Source organism: Mustela erminea, chromosome 14 (assembly GCF_009829155.1).
Source record: "Mustela erminea isolate mMusErm1 chromosome 14, mMusErm1.Pri, whole genome shotgun sequence".
Lineage (NCBI taxonomy): Eukaryota > Metazoa > Chordata > Mammalia > Carnivora > Mustelidae > Mustela > Mustela erminea.
This window is the reverse complement of record NC_045627.1, coordinates 39,140,030-39,161,446: the sequence shown is the minus strand read 5'-3', so window position 1 is coordinate 39,161,446 and position 21,417 is coordinate 39,140,030. Positions and strand designations below refer to the sequence as shown.

The 21,417-nt window shown below is 38.0% G+C and overlaps 2 protein-coding genes across 6 annotated transcripts in view; one reads left to right on the top strand and one right to left on the bottom strand.

The window, feature by feature from the left end:
• FAM149B1 (family with sequence similarity 149 member B1) overlaps positions 1–1,806 on the bottom strand; it is a 74,553-nt gene extending 72,747 nt beyond the window's left edge. Inside the window, exon 1 of one of the 4 annotated variants that reach the window (XM_032313177.1) lies at positions 1,567–1,806. In XM_032313177.1, coding sequence (XP_032169068.1) covers positions 1,567–1,613 — 47 coding nt within the window. In that variant the 5' untranslated portion in view covers positions 1,614–1,806. The remainder of the gene's footprint in view (positions 1–1,566) is intronic. The other 3 variants (XM_032313176.1, XM_032313175.1, XM_032313178.1) reach the window with 3 other exon arrangements.
• Positions 1,807–1,890: 84 nt separating this feature from the next.
• Positions 1,891–21,417, top strand: part of ECD (ecdysoneless cell cycle regulator) — a 31,317-nt gene continuing 11,790 nt past the window's right edge. The window contains exons 1-9 of one of the 2 annotated variants that reach the window (XM_032313173.1): positions 1,891–2,065; positions 3,321–3,538; positions 6,485–6,602; positions 10,400–10,487; positions 10,629–10,807; positions 12,523–12,715; positions 13,270–13,398; positions 15,194–15,322; positions 17,688–17,773. In XM_032313173.1, the coding sequence (XP_032169064.1) occupies positions 3,334–3,538; positions 6,485–6,602; positions 10,400–10,487; positions 10,629–10,807; positions 12,523–12,715; positions 13,270–13,398; positions 15,194–15,322; positions 17,688–17,773 (1,127 nt within the window). In that variant the 5' untranslated portion in view covers positions 1,891–2,065; positions 3,321–3,333. Of the gene's footprint in view, positions 2,167–3,320; positions 3,539–6,484; positions 6,603–10,399; positions 10,488–10,628; positions 10,808–12,522; positions 12,716–13,269; positions 13,399–15,193; positions 15,323–17,687; positions 17,774–21,417 lie in introns of both variants that reach the window. The other variant, XM_032313174.1, reaches the window with a different exon arrangement.

The window sequence follows — 21,417 nt, the reverse complement described above, 5'->3', positions numbered from 1 at the left end:
CTTCATTATTCATATCATCCTGACTCCTCTAGAGAATCATCTTTGAAGAGAGTTGCCTTTAGAGAATAGAGAGTATCAATCAAATCAACAATAGAGAACAAGTAATGTAACTATATTGGAGTAATTTTTTCCACAAATGATTTTTTTTTTACTCTCAGAATGGTCAGAATAATTATAAAAGCAGATTTTTAGCTAACTCCTGTTCCCTTTACTGGAAAATTACTTTCTTTTTTCTACTTCCTAAAAAGCTTATTATCTGAATTGCCAGGATATCTGTGTAGATATCTTATTATTTAGTAGATAATAAGCTTCTGAAAGGCAAGGAAGGATCACAGATTTTCTTTGTATGGCTACTGTACCAAGTAAAGGTGGGAAAGGACAGGAAATTACCAATTACTGAGGTTCTACGATGTGTCAAGCCCTGTGCCATCACTTTAGATAGGCTTTTAGAGAAAGTCTTAGTCCTATATGACAGAAGTGGATGCTCAAATATTTATTAATCTGCTAAAAAGTCACATGACTAGAAAAGTCTAGCCAGAAACCCAGATTGACTGAAGATCCCATGCTTGCTATTACCATGTATAGTTAGTATTTACTTTTTAAATATATGGTTGCTAAAATTACATAGCTCCAAGGCAAAAAAAAAGAAAAAAAAAAGTTGGAATTTGAGGATTAAAAAGCCCAAGCTCAAAAAAAAAAAAACCTATTGGTTATATAATCTTAGGATGTGTAACCTTTCTAATATTCCATGTTCTGAAAAACTGAAAGATAATCATCCCCATAGTACAGAGTTGTTGCAAGGATCAAGATGTGAAAGTCTTTTTGAAAGTATAAGGCATCAACAAATATACAACTTTATCATTACTTGCTAATTACAACACTTCACCAGGGGTGGGAAGTGGGCTTTTAAGCTTAAATATTTGCTCTCTAGAGCAAAAATGATCCTTAAGGATTCTGAAATTTAACCTCGGAGGTGGGGAAGCAGTATACATAACGATTATGACCAAAGCTTCAGGGTCAGACTGACACCAGGTTTGTGTGCTCCACCACTTTCTGCCTGTATCATCTTGGGCATGCAACAATCTTAAATCTGGGACCTTTATTTGTAGAATGTGCAAAATAATAATCCCTATTCTGTATCCTTGCTGAGAGGATTAAGTGAGCTAATGCATATAATCAGCTTTGCACTGTGCCTGGCACTAGATAACCTGAACTTTTCTCTAGCACTCAGCTATTAGTAACTTCTCGATTTGTCAATGCCCGTTGACAGGCATGAAGCACTGAGGAAACTACAAATGCCGCAGGGGGTCCCTAAGTTCAGGAAGTGTAGCCCAGGAGAGCCAAGTCCTAGGACAGCACAAGTGACATGCCCTTAGCTGGAGATGGAGGCTGACCCGGCAGCATCTGTCAAGTCTGGGAGGCGAGAATTCCAATGAAAATTTTCCTTCCCCCGCCCTGGAAACGGAAAAGTGAGAAGCACTAGTTGGGAAGGGTCCCAACCAGAGCGCCCGAGACCCGCCTGAGCCTCCCCCGGCCCCGGCTAGTTTAGCAGAGCAGACCACTCACAGCTCCAAGTTCTGAGGCACTGCTTTCCGAGTGTATCTGGAGATCATCCTCCTCTTCCTCCTCTGCCGCGGAGGGGGCGGGCACGCCAGGGTGAGGGCCTCCGGCCCTGGCCCTCCGGCCGGCTCCGGCCCGGCCCCCTCCCGCCACCTTCCGGCCCCGTCACGCCCCGTCGCCTAGACTCCGGACCGCCGCCACTCCCTGGGTCCCCACCCCTGCAGTCCTCCGCCCTCCCTGCTTCCTCGTAGGGGCGGAAGTGACGAATGCACCGGGGCACCCGCGTAATGCTCCCGTGGACGCACAGCAGTGACGCCACCGGGGTTCCGGGGCCGAGCGAGTCTTTCAGAGCTTCCTCTGGCCTCAGGTAGCGGTGAGCCGTTTAGACTGACCTTGGGCAAGGCTTTGGCAAGCAGCTTCTGGCAGCTCCCGACCGGCTCACGCGGTGGGAGGGGCGGTCCAGGAAAGTTCCGCCGCGGAGACTCGTGGGGGAGGCCCGAGAATCGTAAGCGGAATTGGCTTCCCTTTGTCGAATGGAGGGAGGGAGTTTAGTCGGAGTAAAGAGCACCAGACTCCGGCTCAGTCCTCGACTGCGTGGTCGCTTCTGTATGTGCCAGTTTTCTCACTTGTACAGCAAGGAGTTAGCCTGCGTGACCTCAAAGTCCCTTCCAGCTCTGACACAGTTTCTTCATAAAATGTGCTTGGCATTATGGGTTGGGTGGATGGAATTATCTGCCTTCTGGGTTGAGTAGCCAAGTGATGATTTGGACAGATTGGTTAGAAGATGCAGGTTCCTTTCGACCTCGTTTTATTAGCCCATGAGAAAACCGAGTAAGAATCGAACTCGAATTGTGCCTTAGAATGGACCATCCAGTACAATGCCTCCCTTTCCCAAGCCTCATCTGGCTGCAATAGTAAGCGAGTACTTTTGTTGTAAGGGAAAAACCCTTAGAACCTAGAGATACCTACCGCCTCTTAACATAGCGGAGTTATGTACCACCACTATCACCACCACTACCACCCCCCGAAAAAGGGTCAGTTTTAGGACAGCTGCACGATAAAGAACCATGCACAAATTATTTTGGTGTGACATGATAGGACATGAATGTTTTGTGGTTTGGGGTTCCTCTATGCCCTACAACATTCATAAAAAGAGATTTAAATTCTTCAGAGTGAGGGAGATTGCCCTAAAGAGCTTTTAAATAAAAACAATTTAAACTGGGGGAGAAATTTAGAAGTGAAAGAGTAACACTCTCATTCTACAGTTGAGGAAAAAGCCCCAGAAAGAGAAGTTGATGTGCTCAAAGTGACAAAACTGATTAGTGGCAGAACTGGGACTTTTGATAGTATTTAAACATAAGATGTTACTGTTGTGCTTCTCAAAGTGTGTTTCACACACAAATGTTAGTATGAGGGTAAACTTTTTTTTTAATGTATTTTTTTCAAAACCTTTTTTATTTTATTCTTGCATGCTATTAGTTAATTTGGGAATGTGATACTCGATTTCCATTTACTGTATTATGTCAGAAGTTCCTTTAATATAATTTCAAGTATGAAAACATAATCTTAAGTATAAAACATCATTACAAGAATATTAAATAGGTGCTACTATTCATACTTGATCAAAGCTAAAAATTAAATGATAGCATCTGGATAACTGAATTTTGGAAAACAATGGAATCATGTCGAATAGTTCAGAGAATTGAATTTTACTTCTACATTATTCTATGTGATTTATATTATTGAAACTTTAAATGTAGTTTTCAAAGAAGAATGGAGGAAAATATGAAGCTTGCTACAGTGGAAGACACTGTGGAGTATCACCTATTCCTGATACCAGATGAACCAAGGGACCCAGAAAAACACAAAGAGATTCTTCAAAAGTATATTGAGAGGATAATGACTCATTTTGCACCTTTGCTGGTCCCCTATATCTGGCAGAATCAGCCTTTCAATCTCAAATATAAACCTGGGAAAGGTAAGGCTCTTTTACTTAGTTTGATGTAATGTGTGACTTCTGAGTCTGACAGCAGTGATCTATAATAGTCCATAGTTCACTCAGTGTTGTAAGAAGATGTATAACCTGAACTTTTTTGATGAGTGATGCTTGCCTATATTTAGTTAGGACCGTAACTTACCAAAAAAAATTTTTTTTAATTAGTTTGATGAAAGCTTTCTAATAGTAATTACTTTGAGAACTAATATATACTCAACATTATTAGACTATGTCTGTTTTTTGGAACTTTACTCTTCTGTGCTATAGTATATCTAGGTACCTATACTAAACAGGTTCAGGCATCTGGCTTCCTTAACCATAGCTTCCATTAGTGATTACTCTATATTCCTCGTTCTTGATCATGTGTTCAGTAGGCTGCCTTGTTTGACATAGTTGTGAAACTATGTGGCTCTGCCTGGCTTATAAAGAGAAATAATTGGGCTTATGGCCATTATTTGCTACTCAGAATCATTTTGAAGTTGCTTCACTGCTTCTCTGGGTTGTTCGTGCTTGATCTGTGCCCTCTGGCCAAATATGGCACTTTTTCTTATCATTTCATATAGCTTTAGTAAAATGGGGCACGAATAGGTGACCAAAGCTCTTCTTCATGCAGGGTCTTCTTTCAGATCAGGAGTCTGGCATCTTTTGATACTGTCAGTCTAGGTCTCAGTGTAGTGTTTATCTGTTATCTTTTGGCTGGCAGTTGCCAAATGTGTTCCCTGTTGTTAATTTTATTGAACCCTTATTCACTGAAAGACATGTGATATTTATTGACAAGAACATCATCACATTAGCACAGCACGCTAAAACAAACTCCTTATCTTTTTCCTAGAAAATAGTTTTTGCCCAATGTTTTCTTGTCTTGCTTAATAATGTTGTTATCTACCTAGTTATTCAGTTTGTTAATAATTCAAAATTACACTTAACTGCTCACTTGACCATGTTCTATCAAGCACTAAGTCCTAGTGTGGTTACTCCTAAGGTAAGACCCCTTCTGTGCATTTGTTTGGCTACAATCTAGGCCCTCTTTACCTCTTCATCTGAAAGACCACAGCAGCCACCTGAATAACCTCTGGTTCCTGTATCTCCAGTTCTTCTCTCACACTGATACCAGTGATCTTTGTAAAACACAAATTTGATCACATCAGTCTTTTGCCCAACATCCTTCACTAATTACCCATTGCTTCTGGATAAAGTTCAAATTGAAGTTTAATATATAAGGTAGATAAAAGTAGACACTAATTGGAGGCGCTCTTAGTTGAAGAAATTTGAGAGATCTGGGGTGCGGAGAAGAGTTGGTTGGGCTGTTCTTCCTACCTTTTTTTGGCTGTGGCAGCTCTTGGGACACTTCACAGTGTGCTTGTTTGACCTTTAGTCTATTAATGTGGTTGGTTACATTGATTGATTCTCATATGCATTACATTGCATTCCAAGAATAAATTCTACTTGATCATGGTGTATAACCTTTCAGTGTGTTAAATTCAGTTTGGTAGTATTTTGTTGAGGATTTCTGCATCAGTATACCAGGGATATTGGTCGTAGTTTTCCTGTATTGTCTTTGTCTGGCTTTAGTATGAGGGTGATGCTGACCTCCTAAAATGGGTTTGGGAGTGTTCCCTCCTCTTAAGTTGTTTTTAAGAGTTTGAAAAGGATTGACGTTAATTCTTCTTTAAATGCTGGTAAAATTCTCTAGTGAGCTTGTCTTTGTTGGGAAGTTTTTAATTACTGATTCAATTTTCTTTTCTAGTAACAAGTCTGTTCAGATTCATATTTCTTTGTGGTCTAGTCTTTCTTTTTTTTAAAGATTTTATTTATTTATTTGACAGAGAGAGATCACAAGTGGGCAGAGAGGCAGGCAGAGAGAGAGGGGCGGGAATCAGGCTCCCTGCTGAGCAGAGAGCCTGACTTGGGGGGCGTGGGGGCTGGAATCCTGACCTGAGTGGAAGGCAGAGGCTTTAACCCCCGGAGGCACCCAGGCGCCCCAGTGATCCAGTCTTGATAGGTTGTGTGTTTCTAGGAATGTACTCATTTCCTCCAGGTTTTCCAGTCGGTTGGTCTACAGTTGTTCATAATGTTCTCTTATAGTCCTTTTTATTTCTGTAGTATAGGTTGTAATGTCGCCTCTTTCATTTCTGAGTTCAGTTACTTACGTCTCCATTTTTTCTTACTGATCTAAGATTTTGTCAACTTTGTAATGTTTCAACAAACCAAATCACTTTTTTTTCTATTTTTCTATTTTCTGTTTCATTAATCTCTATTCTAATCTTTACTATTTCCTTCTTTCTGCTGGCTTTGGATTAGCTTTTCTTGTTCTCATTCCTTAAGGTTAAAGTTAGGTTGTTGATCTGAGATCTTTTATAACTATAAACTTCTTAGCACTACTTTCAGTATGTTACATGTTTGTTTTCATTTGTCTAAAGGTATTTTCGAATTTCCCTTGTAATTTCTTCTTTGATTCATTGGGTTGTTTAAAAGTGTATTAAGTTCTGCATATTTTTGAGTGTTGCACTTGTTTAAGAAACTTCTGCCCCATCTAAATCTAGCTTCCTGATATCCCTGGAACACTATTATGGTCTGCCATGCTTATATATGTTTGCACATGCTATTCTCTTTTTCTGGAAAACCTACCCCTCTCATTCCTCCAAATGAGCATAGCTCAGATATCACATTATTTATGCTCACATTCCCCTCAGTGCATACATCTCTTCATCTTGTTTTGAGATGGCATGGCAGTTCATCTCCTGTTGTCTAGACCCTTGGGTCCTCACAAGCAGGCTTCTTATAGCCTGTTCAGGATTACAACCCCAGCTCCTGTATGGTACCTACAGCATGGTCAGTCAGTGTTTGTTTATTTGAATGATTACTTGTATTTTTATGTGCACTGACAAATTTATTTGGTTATATGATTGCTTTTTCTCTTGTTTTTAGGAGATGTTCCTGCTCATATATTTGGCATGACAAAGTTTGGGGATAACATTGAGGATGAATGGTTTATTGTTTATATAGTAAAGCAGATTACAAAGGAATTTCCAGAGTTAGTAGCAAGGTATTAGTTATTTTAATAATCTAAAGGAATTCTCTTGCTGAGACTGACTACATTTTTATCCATTTAGTAAATTTTTTTTTTTGGTAATCTGGTGGAGACTGTACAAATTTGAGACATAGATTTTGAAAGTGACTTTGTGTTTTCTTCCTTTTCTTTTGTAGTTGTAACTTCCTTTAGTTGAGGAAAAAATTAAAGTACATTGGAGAGCTTAACTTCCAAAATTTTTAAACAAAACCTTCCTATTTTAGTTTCTTAAAAATAATTCTCATTATGAAAGACTAAATACATACAGGATGCCTGGGTGGCTCAGTCAGTTGGGCATCTGCCTTCAGCTCAGGTGGTGATCCCAGGGTCTTAGGATTGAGTTCCATGTCAGGCTCACTGCTCAGTGTGGAGTTTGCTTTTCCCTCTGTCCTTCCCCTGACTCATTTTATCTTTCTCTCTCAAATAAATAAAATCTTAAAAAAAAAAAATCTAAATACAGATGATAGAAAAATCCAAACAATACCAAAAGGTGTACTACAGTTTAAAAAAAAATCATAGGAAAAAAAAAATCCCATTTGTATGTACATATACATATTTTACAAATTTCTTTACAGTGTCTTCCTCTATTATACCTTAACTGTGTATCTTTTTGAGAAATACAGAAAAATTTAACAAAAAATCAGGGAACAATTATATTGAAAGCAAAGTAGATAATACTGCATTCTAAATGTATTTAAAATGGGAACTGATAGTTCTCTGTAATTACCAAGTTGTGTCAATAGAGGGTGTTTCACCTAATTTTCCATATATTATGCTCATTTTCCTGTCAGTCCCCAAATTGTATTCTGTTCCCCCACCCTCTTCCCCAGCAAAACAAAAAGAAAAACAACTCTGAAAACATTATTATATCAAAATTTCAAACACGAAAGTAGAGAGAATGCACCTGTATGTACTTGTCACACAGCTTCAACAATTTTGTAATTGGACAATTGACATGGGTCAATTCATGGACATTCTTACTTTATCTATACCTTTCCCCCACCCCCCCATTACATAGCAAGATTATTATTATTTTTTTAAGATTTTATTTATTTATTTGACAGAGAGAAATCACAAGTAGACGGAGAGGCAGGCAGAGAGAGAGAGAGAGGGAAGCAGGCTCCCTGCTGAGCAGAGAGCCCGATGCGGTACTCGATCCCAGGACCCTGAGATCATAACCTGAGCCGAAGGCAGTGGCTTAACCCACTGAGCCACCCAGGCGCCCACATAGCAAGATTATTATTATTTTTTTAATTTTTTTTAATTTTATTTTATGTATTTATTTGACAGAAATCACAAGTAGATGGAGAAGCAGGCAGAGAGAGAGAGGGAAGCAGGCTCCCTGCTGAGCAGAGAGCCCAATGCGGGACTCGATCCCAGGACCCTGAGCCGAAGGGAGCAGTTTAACCCACTGAGCCGAAGGGAGCAGTTTAACCCACTGAGCCACCCAGGGACCCCCATAGCAAGATTATTTTAAAGCAAATCACCAACAGTATGCCATTTGGTCTTTAAATACTTTAAGATGTAAATATAAGAGGTAATGCTTATTTTAAATACTACTGTTATTATACCTAAAAATAATTAGCAATAATTTCCCAATAAATGATAGAATTATAAGGAAACAAACACAGAGATACTCGTTTCTATCTGTACATGCATATTAGGGAGAGAGCAATGCCTTTTGTGTGTGGATTCTGATATTTATTTTATTTTATTTTTTAAAGATTTTATTTATTTACTTGAGAGAGAGATGCACACACACACACAGCATGAGTGGGGGAGGAACAGAGGGAGAGGGAGAAGTAGACTCCCCACCGAACAGGGAGCCTGATATGGGGCTCCATACTGGGACCCTAGGATCATGATCTGAGCTGAAGGCAGCTGCTGCAGATTCTGATCTGTATATTATGATGGCTCATACCTACACTAGGCCTGTAAAGCCCTTTCAGTAATAAACATTATTGTCCTAGCAGTTTTTTAAACAAATTAGAAAAATGAAGAACTTCCTCTATGTCTCTGACAAGTTAATCTTCCTTAGGTGGGGCTCTAATCGTTTTCTACCCTGGTTTGAAACCTTTATATTTTTTTTGTGTAGAAAACTAAGTTCATTCTCCTTGACTCTGCTTACATTTCTTAAATATTTATTTATTTATTTATTTATTTATTTATTTATTTATTTGAGAGAGAGCACAAGCAGGGGGAGAGGCAGAGGGAGAGAGAGAGGAAGAGAAGCAGACGCTCCACTGAGCAGGGATCCTGATGCAGGGCTCGATCCCAGGCCCTGGGATCCTGACCTGAACTGCAGGCAGACACTTAACCAACTGAGCCATCGAGCCAACCTGACTGCTAACATTTAAAGCTCTTCACAAAATGATATAATTGTGCTTTTTTTTTTTTTTTAAGATTTATTTATTTGAGAGAGAGAGAGAGAATGAACAGGAGGGGCAGAGAGAGAGGGAGAGAGAGACTCTCAAGCAGACTCTGTGCTTACAGACTCTGGGAGCCCAACCCAGGAGCCCGACTCAGTTTCACAGCCCTGAGAGCCAAACCAAGAGCTGGGCACTTAACCGACTGTGCCACCTAAGCGCCCCATAACTGTGCATGTCTAGTCTTGTTTTTTACTAATTATCATTCTCCAGATATCCACCTTAAATAGCCACCTCCATGATTTTGCTTATACTATTCCCTCTCCCAAGAACATCTCTCCTTTCTTCTTATAGCCACCCATTAAAAGGGAAAAAACCTAGAATAGTATATAAATTATGCTACCTTTTGTGTGACAAGAGGAGAAAATAAGAATTTATATTCCTATTAGCTAAATTATGCATAAGGAATCTCTAGAAGGATAAACAAGAAATAACAGTGGTTGGAGGGTAAGAAAGAGGCATATAAAGACAAAAGTAGGAAGGAAACTTTTTCATTGTGTAACTTTTTATGTATTTTTTGAAGTCTTACCTATTCAAAAATCTAAATTTAGGGGCAACTGGGTGGTTCAGTTCTCATTAAGCAGCTAGCTCTTGATTTTGGCTCAGGTCATGACCTCAGTATCCTGGGATCGAGCCCCACTAGGCACTGGGCCCAGTGGGAGAACTTGCTTCAGGATTCTCTCTCCCTCTGCCCCTCCACCGGCCCACATGCTCGTGCTTTCTCTCTCTAAAGTAAATAAATAAATCATTAAAAAATTAAAATCTTTTGGGCACCTGGGTGGCTCAGTGGGTTAAAGCCTCTGCCTTCAGCTCAGGTCATGATCCCAGGGTCTTTGGATTGAGGCCCGCATCGGGCTCTCTGCTCAGCTGGGAGCCTGCTTCCTCCTCTCTCTCTGCCTGCTTCTCTGCCTATTTGTGATCTCTGTCTGTTAAATAAATTAATTAAAAAAAAAAAATTAAAATCTTTTAAAAAATTTTAAATTTAAAAAAGTGATAAAAATGAGGCAAAACAAAAGTATCTCTCAAGGTCCAGGTAACTTCCATAAATACTTTCCTAAAATCTTGGCGCTAGGTGATTTTTTAAATATTTTTCATATTTTTGTCTGGTGTTATTTATATACTTACTTTTTCTCCTTATCATCTCCTCCAAATCCTCCTTCAATTTTAGAATCTCCTTCAGTACTTCCTTCAGTGTCTTACGTATTATTTGCTGTATTATAATAACCTACATATAGCATGTACTAAGGTATTTACTAAAATGAAAGAAAAAATATTAGAATAAATGTGTTTTGATTAGTTGAATATATATGCTTTTTGAATGCATAATTGGAATTTCTTTTGCATTAGGATTGAAGACAATGATGGTGAATTCTTGTTAATAGAAGCTGCTGACTTTCTCCCTAAATGGTTGGATCCTGATAATAGTGCCAATAGGGTAAGTATTTATTTATAAAAATTTTGAGACCAGTCCCAAATTTGGAAAATTTACAGAGATGAAATCTTGTTGTAACATTTTCCGTATGTACCTAGAGTTTGTCGGTGCCCAGAATAAAAATTAAAATGTCTCATTTTGCAGGTGTTTTTCTACCATGGAGAATTGTGCATTATTCCTGCTCCAAGGAAACCTGGAGCAGTGCCCTGGTTACCCACCATACCCCCAACAGTCCCTCAAGCATTGAATATAATCTCAACACACCCAGAAGAAATTTTGGCTTCAGAATCTATACGAGCTGCTGTGAATAGGCGCATCAGAGGGTAAGGAAAATATTTTCATTGTTAGTAAAGGAGTCTTTTGATTTAGTGCAGCTCAAGTCTTCCGTTGCATGTAGAATTTCTTTCAGCTAGTTCATTTTCATTTTGTCTTCGTCCTTCATGAAAGTGGCTAACAGATTAAACTTATGTTCTGGGGCACCTGGGTGACTTAGTCGGTTAAACATCTGCCCCTGGCTCAGGTCATGATCTCAGGTCCTGGGATTGAGCTGCATGTAGGGCTCCCTGCTCAGTGGAGAACCTGCTTCTGCCTCTCCCACTGCTTGTGCTCGCTCTCGCTTGTGCTTGCTCTCTCTTGCGCTCTCGCTCGCTCTATCAAATAAATAAATAAATAAATAAATAAATAAATAAATAAAATCCTTAAAAAAAATAGATACACTTGCATGTTTTAAAATTAAGGAATAGATACATCTTTTAATTCTCATTCATAGGTGTTAATATTCTAGTCCCAATATTTTTGCATTTATTTACTTAGATACTGTAGCTAAGTATTATCTATATCCATAGATAAAAATTTTGAGACCAGTAGGAATGAAAATCCAAGGGAGTACAATGTACTCTGTGGTTCTAGGGCAGTGGATGGCATTCTTTGACCTATGTGGTACACTTCAGGCTCTATTCACAAGACAGCCTTTACCTAATAACATATTAGTTTGGCCTTTCATATTTGAGTACCTATTCAATGTTTAGCACCATTCAGGTTTTAACAATATAAAATCTCTTTTAACTTTGCTCAGTATACTTTGTACCATTGTTTTAGAAGAATTAACTCTGATTTTATCCTTGTTCCAAAGAATAGTAGGGTTTTTGTTTTGTCTTTATTGAACAACCTTTTTTTTTTAAGAATTTTGTTATTTGGGGCACCTGGGTGGCTCAGTTGGTTGAGCAACTGCATTCGGCTTGGGTCATGATCCTGGAGTCCCAGGATCGAGTCCCGCATCCGGCTCCCAGCTCCGCAGGGAGTCTGCTTCTCCCTCTGACCTTCTCACCTCTCATGCTCTCTCTCACTGTCGCTCTCTCAAAAAAATAAATAAAATCTTAAAAAAAAAAAAATTTTGTTATTTATTGTAGACACAGAGAGAGACAGCATGGAGTGGGGGGCATAGAAGGAGAGGGAGGAGCAGACTCCCCGATGATAAGGACCCCCATGTGGGGCTCAGTCCCAGGACCCTAGGATCATGACCTGAGCCAAAAGCAGATGCTTAACCCAGTGAGCCATCCAGGTGCCCCTACTGAACTACCGTAATTCCTTTTCATTATTTTCCACTTTTTCCTACTTTTTCTCTTTCTCTCTCTTCTTTTCAGCAGTTTTTAGTGTATATGGTAGTTTTAACTTCATCTTCCTTGTCATTGTACCTCTTACTCTTGATGAACTAAGACAATATAAGAGGAAGTAAATAGTAGAAGAATTCTAGATGTTTACATATCATGAAATAAAAATGATTATGGGGTACCTGGGTGGCTCGGTCATTGGGCATATGCCTTTGGCTCAGGTTGTGAGCCTGAGGATCAGGATCCAGGGTTCGCGCCCTGCATTGGGCTCCCTGCTCACCGGGAAGCCTGCTTCTCTCCTCTCTCTCCCTTCTCTCTTCCCTGGCTTGTGTTCCCTCTCTCGCTGTCTCTCTGTCAAATAAATTAATAAAATCTTTTAATAAATAAATAAATAAAAATAAATAAAAATGATATGTTGCCTGTCACAGATACCCAGAAAAAATTCAAGCCTCTCTTCATCGTGCACACTGCTTCCTTCCAGCTGGCATTGTAGCAGTGTTAAAGCAGCGCCCCAGATTGGTGGCTGCAGGAGTCCAGGCATTTTACCTACGGGACCCCATTGACCTGAGAGCCTGTCGTGTTTTCAAGACTTTCTTGCCTGAAACACGAATAATGACATCGGTAAGATAGCTCTCTTGGTCATTAAGTTTCTATCCCTGGAACAAGAGTAAAACATTATTCTAATTATGCAGTAGAAAAAACTGGAAATAATTCTATTTCCTTATGGCAAGTTAATACGCTTTTTTTCTTTTTTCTTTTCTCCCAACCATGGAGGAAGATTTCAAGAGACTTCATTTCCTATTTTATATCTAAATGTTTCTTAGATAGTTTCTGACCATATTTTTCCTATTTTCTTTTCTTCTTAAGAATAAGACATTTCATTTCTTCCAGAGACTTGAGAATTATTCTTTATCTTCTATCCACCTAAATTGCCATATAATGTAACTAATGAGAAGAATTCCATTAGTGATTACTAAAAAGTAGACAGTAAGGTTGGTTTTGTGGCATGTGAACTGTATCTCAATAAAGCTGTTAATAAAAAATGTTGGCAATGAATAGGTTAGATCTTTGCATTTCATACGAATACAAGCTCATAAATAAAATTATGAACTGTGAAATGATAGTCAAATTTTTACTTTCAGGAAGACTCATGTATTTTGTGTTCCAATGTCCAGGTGACTTTCACTAAATGTCTGTATGCACAGTTGGTACAACAAAGGTTTGTGCCAGACCGGCGGAGTGGATACAAGATGCCTCCTCCATCTCATCCCCAGTATCGAGCCCATGAATTGGGCATGAAGTTGGTAATGAACCATAAAATTTTATATTCTTCCTTTAGGTAAAAGGGCTCTTAATGGAGTAGTGGTACAGCAAAGGAAGTCTAGAAATATACCTTACTTTTGTGAGAATGTAGTAAAATATGGCATCTTAAACAAGACAGAAAAATGGGGTATTCAGTTAATGATAATAGAACAGCTGTGAAGCTGTCTGAAAAATTAAATGTTGATTTCCTCACACCTATCCCAAAATAAATTCCAGGTGGACCAAATACTTAAGAGAGAACATTGAAACCATAAAATCGGAAAGAAAACACAGGAGAATTTTTGATAATCTGAATAGGAAAGACCTTTTTAAGCCTGACTTAAAACTTGAAGCTATTAAAAATAAAAAGACTGATAAATTTGATTATTAAAGATTAAACATTTCTGGGGCACCTGGGTGTCTCAGTCAGTTAAGCATCCAACTATGATTTTAGCTCAGGTCATGATCTCAGGGTTGCTTAAAATTCTCTCTCTTCCTCTCTCCTTCTACTCCTCCCTCTCCTAAAAAAAAAAAAAAAAAAAATTAAGCTTTCCTATGGGCGAAAGAAAAACCCCATAACTAAAGTCAAAAGGTAATAAACCTGAAGAAAGTATTATATTTGCAATTTAAATTACAAAGAGCTAATTTATTTAATATATAGAGAGTTCCTATAAGTCAATATGAAAAAAATACTAATTAACAAAAAATGTTCAGAAACTGAACAGAGTCCACAGGAAAGGAAATGCAAATGATTTTTAATCTAAATGTAAGAAAAATGTTAGCCCTTGCTCATAATAAAAGTAATGCAACTTAAAGCTATAAAACTGTTTTCTATCATTTGGCAAATATCAGAAAGTTTGATAATATATATTGGATTAATGAAAATATATATAGAAGGAGATACTCTCAAACATCATTGATGGGAGTGTGAGTTGATTTAGTGTCTTATAAAAATTTGTGAATATCCATCAGTATATAAATGCACAAACCCTTCTGCTCAGCATTTTTTAACTTCTAGATATTTATCCTCTGTATATTTTAAATGTGTACAAAGATGTATGAGGGTACTCATGACAGCATTATTTGTAGTAGTAAAGATTGGAAACCACCTTAATGCCTATTGGTAGGGGAATAGTTAAATTATGGTCTGCCTATGCAGTGAAATGGTTAACTTTGTATGATCATATAAAATGATCTCCAAAGCATATACCTTAGTGAAAAAGCAAGGTTTAGAACAGTATGTTGCCATTTAATGACCAAAGGGATGCAGTAGGATATATAGACACAGACTACACATCTGCTTGAATGCATATATTACTTCTGAAAAGATATGCAAGAAATCGATAATAGTTTTCTCTAGAGTGATCAGGAAATCTCCCTGTCTGACTTACTTTGCCATGCTCACTCATATTTTTTAGTCCAAAGACAATTAAAATGAAGTGATTCCCTTCCTTCCCTTTCCATGTTTAAGACCTTGCTGAACTCATTTATAATTTCTGTTAGACAAGAAACCTTTTTAATGCCTTTTTTTAAGCAAACAAGAGAGTTTAAATTTCTGGTTTTGTAATCAGCAAGAAAAGAAATCTCTTTGAGGAGGACAAGAATGTTTGTATTGTTTGCCTTCCCTTTATAATTTTTAGTAATCTATAGATATTGAAAAACTTGGAAATAGATTTTTCATAAAATTCCAAGTGTTATAAATGTCCATATGCCCATATGTCCAGTCACCTAGATCTTAAGTGTGGCTGAATGGAAAGAAAGTAACTTAATAATGAAAATTCTGTCTATTTCATCTAGGCTCATGGATTTGAGATCTTGTGCTCCAAATTTAGCCCACATTTTTCTGACTCCAAGAAATCCTTCATGACTCCCTCACCACTCTGGGCTGGCTTCCTCGAAAGTCTGAAAAAGAATGATTACTTTAAGGTAGGACTTGCAAAGCACTTGTAAAATTGTACAATCCAGGGAAAATCAAGCTGGTGCATTAGAGTCCTGTGGTCCATATTTAATGTGTAACATGATTATAGAAGTGAGAGTTAAAAAGGACCATTCTAATTCAGTGTTAATGAGGGGGTGGCTATGAACTGTTTTCAGTATTTTAGAAAAACTACTAACATTTATATATATTGTTATTTATACTAACATTTAAGTTGTTTGTATCAGAAGAACAACTTTGGCAAATCGTAAGGCAAACATGAAGACACCAAGCAGAAAAATGAACAAAGACATAAATTTTAAAAAATACAAAAAGAGGGCTGCCTGGGTGGCTCAGTGGGTTAAGCCTCTGCCTTTGGCTCAGGTCATGATCTCAGGGTCCTGGGATCGAGACCCACATCAGGCTCTCTGCTCAGCAGGGAGCCTTCTTCCCCTCTCTCTCTGCCTGCCTCTCTGCCTACTTGTGATTTCTCTGGCAAATAAATAAATAAAATCTTGAAAAAAAATTATGTAAAGAAAACTAGCACATTTTTCTTAAAATACTCTCATAAGTAGCAAGGCTGTACGTCTGAATACAATATGTGAAAAAGTATCTGTGTGATATTTAGTGCTATTGAAGGTGTAGTGAAGTTAATACTCCTATTCACTGCCATAACGTTGCAAATTGGTAGAACTTTAACTGGAAAATAAGTTGCTAATGTGTTCCAGGAGCTATAGAAAGGTTCAAAGGTTCAAACTCAGAACTTTAATTTGAATGATGTATTTTAAGGAAACATCCAAGAAGTAGAAAAATTCATTAAGAATATAATGATACAGGAATGGACATTTCTTCAAAGAAGACAGGCCAGTGGCCAACAGATACATGAAAAGATGCTCAACATTACTAATCTTCAGAGAAATGCAAATCAAAATAACAGTGACATAACACCTCACATCTCTCAGAATGGCCAAAATCTAAAATATAAGAAAAAACAAGTGTTAAAAATAAAAAAAAAGAAACAACAAGTGTTGATGAGGATGTGGAGAGAAAGGAACCCTTGTGCACTGTTGGTGGAATGCAAACTGGTGCAGCCACTATGGAAAACAGTGTAGAATTATATGATCCAGTAATTCCACTACTGGTTATTTACCCAAGAAAATGAAAACACTAGTTCAAAGGGATACATGCATTCCTATGTTTATTGCAGCATTATTTAAAGCCAAGATTATTTAAAGCCAAGATTATTTATAGCCAAGGGAAGCAACCCAGGTGTCCCATCAAGAGATGGATAGGTAAAGAAGATGTGAAAAAATATATATATATGACTCAGCCATTAAAAATGAAATCTTGCTATTTACAACAACATAGGTGGATCTAGAGGGTAAAATGCTAAGTGAAAAAAGTCAGAGAAAGACAAATACCATATAATTTCACTCATGTGGAATTCAACAAACCAAATGAACAAAGGAAAAAGGCAAAAAATAGACTCTTAACTCTAGAGAGTAAACTGATGGTTATCAGAGGGAAGGTGGGGGGATAGGTGAAATAGGTGAAATAGGGGAATTAAGAGGACACTTACTGTGATGAGCACTGAGTAATGTAGAGAATTGTTGAATCACTATATTGTATCCCTGAAGCTAATAGAGCACTGTAGGCTAACTGTATTGGAATTAAAATTTTTTAAAACATGGTGATACAAAGACTGTAGCAATATGGAAAGGTGCTTATGATATTGTAGTCTATTTTTGAAAGAATATAAAATACTAAGTATGAATGCCAAAATAAACATAAATGTGAAAAGCAGGAGTGGTAGTTAAAGTGGGATTATGCTATTTTGGGATCTATTTGTACTTTGTTTTATAAATTAATTACTAATCAATTATTTATTAATAACTAATTAAATATTAGAAAATGGTAGAAGGGGTGCCTGGGTGGCTCAGTGGGTTAAAGCCTCTGCCTTCGGCTCAGGTCATGATCCCAGGGTCCTGGGATTGAGCCCCGCTTCAGGCTCTCTGCTCGGCAGGGAGCCTGCTTCCTCCTCTCTGCCTGCCTCTCTGCCTACTTGTGATCTCTGTCTGTCAAATAAATAAATAAAATTTAAAAAAAAAAAAGAAAATGGTAGAAAATCTTCCAAATTGGAAAGAGGTCCTTAATGGTGAAAAGAATTAGGAACTACTACATATAGCTGAGTGCCCTTATTTGGAGAAACTAGAGCCCAAAAAGGTACATTAGTGACAAAACAGAGATTGGACTCAAGCCTCATGATTCCTAAACAATGTATCACACACTGCCTCCCTGAAAATTGCTGGTGAGCAAATTATTTTAATGATAGCATGTAAATAATGTTCTGATAGGCCTTTTTTTTTTTTTTTTAAGGGACTGATAGAAGGTTCTGCTGAGTACCAGACAAGGCTAGAAATGGCAAAGAACTACTTCCAACTGTCAGTAAACCGATCAGAAAGGTGAGTTCATCGCTACGTAACCATGGCAGCAGAGTGGTGACCTGCTGGAAGTTAAGGAGTTCCTCACTCTTGAGATGGTTGTAGAAGTTGGAGTTGCCGTATTTGAAGAGTTAATGGCAGGATCATGATTGCTGAAGGGCTGAATTGGGGGAGAGGAGATTTTGCTACAGATCACTGGGTCTGGCACCTGTCGTCGTCATCATCATCATCTAATGGCTAACATTTATTGGTAATTGTAATGTATAGGCCACTTTAATTTGTTATATCTCTCTTATAGTCCTATGAAATAAGTATGATTATTGTTCCCTGTTTACAGCAGAGAAGCTGAAGCCAAGAGAGATTAAGTAGTTTGCCAAAGGTCACACCGCTAATAAGTGACAGATACAGGATTTGAACTCAGGCAGTCTGATAATGAGCATATGCTCGATTCCTATAGGAGCCCTTGGTTGAGTCTGGCTACTTTTAGGTAGGTCTGAACCACAGGATAAAGCACATATTCCTCTTTCAAATCAAATCTCATTCTGACTTGCCATACATTTCCTGGGGTAAGAAAGAAATGAGCACAAGATTGGGAGGAAGTGGCACCCCTCTTTAAAATTTAATAAAACCGAGGTCTCATAATGGTGGCATAACGTATCTAACTAACCCCTGCCAACTGTAATTATAAACTTTGGTGAGACTATAAGAAACAGTTATTTGAAGACACAATAGAACAACAAAATAAGGCAAAAATTGAAGGAAATAGGACCTAAAAGAAGATCACAGTAGATGGTGGTCCACATTATCTGAGTTGTCCCCCTGAGGTCACCTCCTAGTCAGTGCAGCACCAAGGGAAAAATAGAGCTCTAGCAGAAAACCTCAGTCTTACTGAGCTCAGGAATCAAAGGTCAGAATTTGAGTATGGGAAAAACTTCAATTTGTGTGTACAGAATTGAATTTGAGGTACTCAAAGCTGTTAAATAACATGAGAGAATACCTTTGTATATATTATGGTTAAAAGGTCCCAAGTTGTGTGTGTTTTTCATTTTGTCTTTGGACTTTTTTTTTTTTCCAAGTTAAACTTACTGGTTTTGAACTCTAGTCATTTTGCTTGCGTCACAAACATCACTTATTTGTGTAATAGAATGTTATTGAAGACTGATGAAGCAAGGTCGATGCTGAGAGAACTCTAACCTCAGTTGTCTGTGAGATAATTATGACTTTACACCTGTCATTTCTCAGAACTGTCTGCCTGTGCCTTTGCACTCCCATCAGTTTTATGGCAATAATTGGTGGTAAAAGGATTCCTTCTCAGGGTATCATTTCAGAAAACTTGGGAAAGGAGACTAAAAGAGGTGGCCATCATGGTTAGGAGAATCTCCCCTAGATGATTCCCATCTGCGTCAAAGGGCCACTCTGCTTGTGAACTGTTACCTTACAGACGGGTTAAAGAGATGTCAAGAAAATAAGAGAGACTCATGTAGGAGAATTAGGGCACCTGGCACAAAACAAGATAGATTGCTGGTTGGGTAATTCTTTTGAAATAATGAAGTTCATAGGGCGCCTGGGTGGCTTGGTTGGTTAAGTGTCTATCTTCCTCGCAGGTCATGATTTCAGGATCCTGGGGTCAAGCCCTATGTCAGGCTCCCTGCTTGGTGGGGACCCTGCTTCTCCCTCTCCCCCAGAGCTCACGCTCTTTCTCTTCTCACTTGCTCACTCTCTCTAATAAAGCCTTAAAATAGGTTCATTGTTGTTACAAAATAACATTCACTCATTATAGCAAATACAGAAAGATGTAAGGAAAAATTCACATCAGAAAGTCAACTACTATTATCATTTTGCTCTACTGCCTTCCATTATTTTCCCCCCATATTCATCTAGTTATTTTTAAAACATTTTTATACTATACAAAAATTTTGTATCCTGTCCATAATTTTTACTCATTATTATCTTACCTTTTCCCATGACGTTAAAAAGTCTTTATAAGCATAATTGTTAAGGAGCTGCATAACATTTCAGTAAATAGATATTATTTACCACATTTTTACTACTGGAAAAAGAATTTAAGTAGCTTGTATGTCCAACATTTTATTTTATTTTATTTTTAAGATTTTATTTATTTGACAGAGAGCACAAGCAGGGGGAGCAGCAGGCAGAGGGAGAGGGAGAAGTAGGCTTCCCGCTAAGCTAGATTCCAGGACCCTGGGATCATGACCTGAGCTGAAAGCAAAGGCTTTAACCCACTGAGCCACCCAGGTGCTCCTACATCTCCAAAATTTTAGAGTGTTGCAAAAGAGACTCCCATTCCCAAACCAGGATAACTTCTGAACAGTTTAAAACCAAACTCACAACTCTCTCCAGACCTGTTTTTGAATTCCTGGTGTATTTGTTTTTTTTTTTTAAATACCTGGATTAATTCACAGCACTCACCATAGCTGTGAATTGTGTAAGACTGATGATTCACAGTCTTATTTGTAACCCTGAAACAAATAATAATTATATGTTAATAAAAATAGTAATAATATAAAATGGTTGTTTTAATTGACTAAAAAAAAGAAAACATATGCAATTAAAATTGTGATGATGTGATTTCTTAAAAACAAAAACAAAAACAAAACAAAACCTGGATTAGTATCACAGACTGTTTCCCAGTCTCTTTTTAAAGTGCTACCGTCCTCCTTATCACCTAAACTTCCTGGCTCTCCTTGGATCCAGACTCTTGATCCTTTTTATTACTATCTTGTGTCTTGCATTTTTCTTTTTTACTCTAAGTAGCTACTCTAATTACTTGTTTCTTTTTTTTTTTCCCCTCTCACTCATTTCTTACTCTGGCAATACCTAAATTTATTTTCCAACGGCTAGCAACTCTTCATTTCCAATGCAACCATTAGACCCAAGAGAATCCGCTTGAAATATGCTTCAATCATCTTCAGTCACTCTCCTAAAAATTATTAGAGATGGTAATAGTGAAAAACTGAACAATGTGTTAGTGTCCCTCAATAATAGATAAATGAATTACGTTGTAATTATATGATAGATTATAATCCATTAGTTACCCAGAGATTAGCTAAATGTACATAAATCTAATCCAGGATTTCTCAGCCTTGGCACTGTTGACATTTTGGACCAGATAATTCTTTGTTGTGAGGGACTGCTCTGTGTATTATATGTTGTTTAGCAGCATCCCTGGCTTCTACCCAATAAATGCCAATAACACTCTACCCCACCCCCAGCTGTGACAACCAAAAATATGGCCAGACATTATCAGATGTCCTCTGGGGGCAAAAACTGTCCCCAGTTGAAAACCACTGATCTAAATAAATAGATTTTGAAAACATGTTGATTGAAAAAGGCAAGTTGTAAATATGTAGAGTATGGATGCTATATATATAAAAATGTTTAGGACACAAAATGTCATGTGTTTTTTTTTTTAATTTTTTTATAAACATATAATGTATTATTAGCCCCAGGGGTACAGGTCTATGAATCGCCAGGTTTACACAGTTCACAGCACTCACCATAGCACATACCCTCCCCAATGACCATATCCCCACCACCCTCCCCCTCCCCCTCTTCCCCGCTACCGGCTCCCCTTGGTTTGTTTTGTGACATTAAGAGTCTCTTATGGTTTGTCTCCCTCCTGACCCCATCTTGTTTCATTAGTG